At 33.6% G+C, this 6,077-nt stretch overlaps 1 protein-coding gene across 2 annotated transcripts in view; it reads left to right on the forward strand.

Moving 5' to 3' along the window:
- The window catches only part of LOC121425934 (sterol O-acyltransferase 1-like), a 29,797-nt gene extending 28,956 nt beyond the window's left edge, over positions 1 to 841 (forward strand). For both annotated transcript variants that reach the window (XM_041622045.1, XM_041622044.1), the window contains exon 13: positions 355 to 841. In XM_041622045.1, coding sequence (XP_041477979.1) covers positions 355 to 408 — 54 coding nt within the window. In that variant the 3' untranslated portion in view covers positions 409 to 841. The remainder of the gene's footprint in view (positions 1 to 354) is intronic.
- Positions 842 to 6,077: the final 5,236 nt, after the last annotated feature.

Below are 6,077 nucleotides of genomic sequence, written 5' to 3' on the forward strand. Positions count from 1 at the left end.
TTAGGGTTAGGTTTAGGGCAGGGTATGGTATGGTGTTAAAGCCAGCGTTAAATTTAGTCATTTGACTAGTGTGTGTAATTTATACCAGAGCAAACGTCATGGAACCAAAATAAGTATAGATGAAGTAGATGAAGAAACAGAAGAAGAAAGGGGAGGAGGAGGAAAAAAATTAAAATTAACAAAGAAAGAAGAAGAATAAAGAAGAAAAGAAAAAGACAAAAAATGAGCAATACAAATCTTTCAAAGGAGTGTTGATAAATGCATATGATTACTGAGTAGTTTTCAGTTCAATTCAACTCAAAATGATTTAATTGAATTTATTTAGTAATTATTCTTTTTTTTCTCTCTGTGCAGGATACATGGACGCATTTGTTGGTACCTCAATCGTGGGGCTGCAAACTGTTATAGCAGGTCACATGATCACAAGCCCCTCCCAAGTCGGTCGCTGGACGGATGTGATAACATTGGACAGACCTAAAGAATGCTTTTGAAATATTCAGGAAAATGAAATCATTGATTGTATGGTATGAAATATTGACAGTGCATGGATAGCTCTGCAAAGTCTAACATCAGGTCACATGATCGAATGCCTACCAATGTAATTTCACCATGGAAACACGAGAGCAATATCCATGAAACTAGTTTCCATTCAGCATAGATTCAGAAGAAAGGAAATTGCTCATATTTGCTCACTCTCCATCATATTCTCCTAGGGGACCTACAGCTTGCCGTCCAATTGGAGGAACGGATTTGATCGTCTACCAACCCTTGATTTCTGTTATTTTTTTTATATATAAGTCAGATGTTCTTATTTCACTTATCATTCATTGCATTTGTTTCTTGGAATCTTTTCTGTGTTTGGTGTGAAGGGAATGTGATACTTTTTAAATATTTTATTTATCAGATAAATACAGTGAAACTTGTATATAAAGCCGACCCAAGGGAGACAAGAAAAATGGGCTCAATGTACAGGTGGTCTTTATACACTAGTTCTTTGTCACATGCATTCCAATGGGGAAAGTTATCAAAAACATGTCATCTTTTTTTTTTTATATATGTAGACTGGTGACCTTTCTATACTGCCCAACTTTGGCATAAGGAAGCAAGTGACACATCAGTCAAATTTGAATTATTATTGTTTCTGAAGCACCCTACGTATGTTGCACGTTCAGGCAAAATTTGGGGAAGAAATGATCGTTCTATGGAAAGATCTTGAGTAAAATCTGCTGTTGAATATTGACACATATTGCTATTTACAGCAAAATAATGATACTTAAGTAACTTGCTTCCTTTTGCCAAAGTACGACAGTATAAAGGTGGTCACTATTACAGGTTTGACCATTGTTGCTTTAGTTGTCTACTACATAAAAAACTATACCTCAATCAGTAACATAAATGGGTTCCATGACATTTGCTCCAATGGAAAATCTCCAATTTAAAGCCACTCATTAATCCTAATCTCCAACACTAAATAAATCCTAATCTTTACATTATTCTAAACCAAAAACACTATGACAATCCTAACTCTCACCCTGTTCCCTCTAAGATATTAAGACCAGAGGCCCATCTTACAAAGAGTTGTGATTGACCTGATAAATCGCAACTATGGAAAGCCAGCAAAGTCAACATATAAAATGCATGTTTGTTTAATAATTTTATCTACAGCTGAATGTATCTCACAGATGAATGTATATCCATAAATTCATTGATTTCTTGACAATTTGTTATGTTCTCCTTTGTTTACATAGGACATTTTTCCAATTTCCTGTAGAAAAAATTATGACACTGATGGATTTCCATAGAGTTACAATTGATTGGATCAAGCGTAACTCTTTGTATGACGTGGCCCAGAGCAAATGTCGCAAGAGCAAATGTCGTGTCACCCATAATAGTAGTAAATCACGAAGTTGTTTGCTATGAGTCTAGGGCCTGTATAGACATTTAAAACTTAATCCTACAAGTAATAATATTTGGTTTGACTGAAGTAGTAGTTGTAGTAGTAATTGAGGTGATTGTTCTTCCATATCTTCTCTTTCATAGTAAGCTATAAAATGTGCTCTTGAAATTTTGAAATACTTTTTATGGTTCTGCATGATTTGAACGAGAATGACTAAAAATTAATTATGAGTGAGGTTATGATATGATAAATCTTTCAGTGCCATTTCTTTGCCTTTAATTTATATTGTAATTATTCCAATTGTTTTGTTGTATTAAAGCAATCTACCAATGCATGTAAAAAACTAAATGAAATACTTCCATTTGTGAATTACTTTTAAACATTTTTGCTAATTGTGAAATGATTATTCTTTCTTTTATCAGACTAAAGAATTGGACAGAGTTGTCTCATTATGTCTGTATGTGAGAAAGAAAAGTTTTAGAGAGGATTGATCTTGGATATCAGCCACTCCAGTCGGAATATTCATGTAATTATGAGAAAAGACTGAATTTTCCTTATTTTGATATATTAATATCTTGTATATTTTTTCCACATGGTTCAAAAGATGAAATAAATAGTATTTATTTGATTAAGTTATAAATTTATGTGACTGTATAATATTTTATCACATAGATTTTGCCTTGTGCTTGTATATTACAGAAATGAAAAAAAAATGAAATATGATATTTTTGTGATTAATCAGATGATTAATCAATGATTTTATTATGAAGAGGACCAACAATATAAACCATTATTTCTATAATGAAATCATACATGCGACTTGAGTTAATGCTCATATACTATCATTCTATTTGGTGAACTGCACGATTAAAATATGACATCAAGGTTTTAAAAATGGTCAACATTGGCTCCATGATAATCACCTTTCACAATGTTACAAAAAAAAAACATAATTTCTTCCTTAAACTTTAATAAAACTCGGATATCATCCCATTACTTCCGGGATTCAAAAGAAAGGGTCATGGAAATGTTCAACCTAACATTCCCACCCCCTCCGCAACTTCTATATGTTTGTCAATTCTAAATGAGTATAGCACCAAACATAAAATGGAAATGGTCCTGAAAAGTCATTCTCTAGTTGTTGAGCTGTCAGTATTTATTTGTGTAAACTCAGAATAGGTTTTGGAGGTAGGAAATGCAATCTAAATTGTGCTTCCAACACCAGACTCTAGTGTTGACAGTTTTTGTTTTGTTTTATGTTGTACATGCCTTGGGCATCATACAGAATAGATATGTGCACAATATAGATGCAAATATTATTTTCATTGATGTTATTGTTTGAATTTCCAACCATTCCAAAGTTACCATGTGTGGATAAATCATTAGAATGTGCTCAGGAACGTAGATTTGGTAATTCATTATAGTCTTTGAAAGCCAGATAGAAAGAATTTGTGCTACCGGTATATGTTTTTAATAGGACCTAATTGAAAATGAAAATATTCAATTGGCGACAATAATTTTTTTATTGTCATCTAATCCCATGTCCTCCCATGTGCAAGAGCCATCAAATAACCATTGGCAATATATTTCTTTCTTCATTTAACTTAATTTCAAGGGAAACAAAACAGCAATGATCATTACAAAGTTACAATGACAATACAATAAAAAAAGGCCCAAAATGACGAAAAAAAAGGTGTGGGGAATTATAAGTGGCAGCTATAAGCAGGTGGCCGCTAAGGCAGACTTTACTGTAATATCTGAGGGTTTTCATAAGAAATAATGTCTCTATAAAATGGCCCCCTTTATTAGCTAAGGAAAGAAAATAGTTAAAAGTGTTGCGACCAAGGCATTTATTAAAACAGATAATAGATTTGATGAAATTAGATTCAGATCTTATTTAACCTTGTTATTAATTGGTGAATTGTAAATTCACGTTTTATGTGTATGGAGACTATTGATAATGTATTGTGTGTTTCTAGAACTGATTCTTATTATTCTACTGCCTGACAGTGCATTAACAGATGATAATCTGGACCTCATTGCACAAAGCTATTCATAGGAATGATTGCAATGATTGATTGCCTTGATCGTTATATACAATCAATGATACAAGTAATAATTGTAAGATTAATGGGGGGGGCACTGTCATTACAATGTGGACACCAGCTTGTGTATGGACCGTTAGATGGATAGTAAACAAGTAATCCTCTTTGAAAAGAATCCTTAACAAATATTTTGCCATGATCTCCCCACCCTGAATAATACATGAAGTATTCCATTTTCATGAGCAGGTGAAAAATATACTCTGTATTCCTGAGCCTTGCAATTTTTAGACCCTTTTCGTTGTACACGGGTACATCGCCTAGCTGTGTAGAACAACCCTTTCTAACATGGCCCACGATCGGGGGGGGGGGGGGAGGGGGTCGTCACATCACCCCCACCCCCAATGGACCAAACATATGACAATGCTGCGCATGCCTTTTACTTGTCTAGATCTTTAAGTTAGTAGTTATTTGTTCGGAAAACCCTACACTTACACATTGCATATGGTATACACACCAGTACACCAGTCTTCTTTTCACCTTCTCTAGTATAGGGTTTTCTGAACAAATAACTTCTAACGTCCAGGGCTCCGTAACACAAAGGTTTGCGATGGATTGCAAATATGAAAGAACCGCACTGATTGGTCCATGGTCAGCATTTTAAACCAAATGCGTGTGTAACATTGATGTTGATTGGTCAGTTCATTTATATGCTTCTGTGTGTGAGCATGGTGTCCAACTTGTACTGGTAATGTGAGCCCCCTTTCCCCCTCTGGGATCAATCACTAAAATCTGTGCTATTGGGGCCTTGCTTCTCTCTAGTCCCCCCCCCAAATAATTATTTGATGCCTGATGCCTTTTTGCTGTTTGTGTTCGAACTTTACCAAAAATAAAGAATATTTTTTTAAGGTATACTGTTGCAATAATTAGAAGGGCAATGTCTCCCAAGAGATGGATAATTATAGGCCCTTAGAATTATGTTATGCGATTGAATAAATTCAGCATTAGCGAGATGTGTGCTTATTTAAGCGTGGTACTTATAGAAGTATTGATCATCATTCAAAATGATTAAAGAAATCATTGAAATTAGATTCAGTTTTTAATATTTTAAATGAGAGACATGTATAATATTTTTTCATATAATATTGAAGATGATAATGTATATATCTGAATATTGTGCATGAAATAGCATAATAAAGTTCATTCACAAATTCACCCCATGTCAGAACTCACTTTATTTTAGAAAGCATTTGTTGTCTTTTCAAAATAAATTTGAAAATAAAGCATTTCATTGTTTACCAACCATTTTTGTAACGGAATGGGAAACGTGTATTATCATGTTTATATACGATATGATTTTGATTATTTCTACAGATACAGTTAAAATCACAAAAATACTAAATCCATTTATAAATATTCCAGTGATGTGAAAATTACTTTCATTAACAACTCTCTATTTTATGTTGATGAGTATGATTTTATTTACCTGTGTCCTGAAATATTGGGGTGAAATATTTTCAGAAGATATTTACAAAAAGGAAAAACATGTGACCAGCCAACCCAAACCAACACTAACTCGATTGCACAAAATATAGCTTGAGATATTCATTGTGCTTGAATAAGCACAGCCTAAGCAATATTGATTAACAAGAACCCACACGATCATATAATGCACCAAGTGAGAGCTTCAAGACAAAACAACATTTGAAACTAGTGGTTAACTCAAGCATGAGATGTCCATACTGTGCAATATCGGTGAAAATTTCAAGTAGTTTGCATATAAAGTTGTGTCGAAGAAACTCTTGTTTCTTGTTTTATATTCAACTTTATAATTTGAAAGTTACTAATAATAATGATAATGATCATAATTTATCCAGGGTAGCAACTTCTGTTCCGAAAACTGTTGTATAAGAAGAAAAATCACTCTTTTAAGTGAGCCGATTTTTTAAGATTTGCTTTTTGAATACCAAATTATTATTTTGGCTATTTATAGAGAACCTTCCCTGTCAACTTATCATTGGTTTTGGTGTGGCTGGTCACATCTATGTTGTAAAAAAAAACTCATGGTGCCTTGTATTGAATTGTTTTCTTGCATGGTGACCCCCCCCCCCCCTTCAAAATCGTTCCCCAGCCCCTGT

The sequence above is a fragment of the Lytechinus variegatus genome, chromosome 13 (genome assembly GCF_018143015.1).
Source record: "Lytechinus variegatus isolate NC3 chromosome 13, Lvar_3.0, whole genome shotgun sequence".
In the NCBI taxonomy this organism is placed as follows: Eukaryota; Metazoa; Echinodermata; class Echinoidea; order Temnopleuroida; family Toxopneustidae; genus Lytechinus; species Lytechinus variegatus.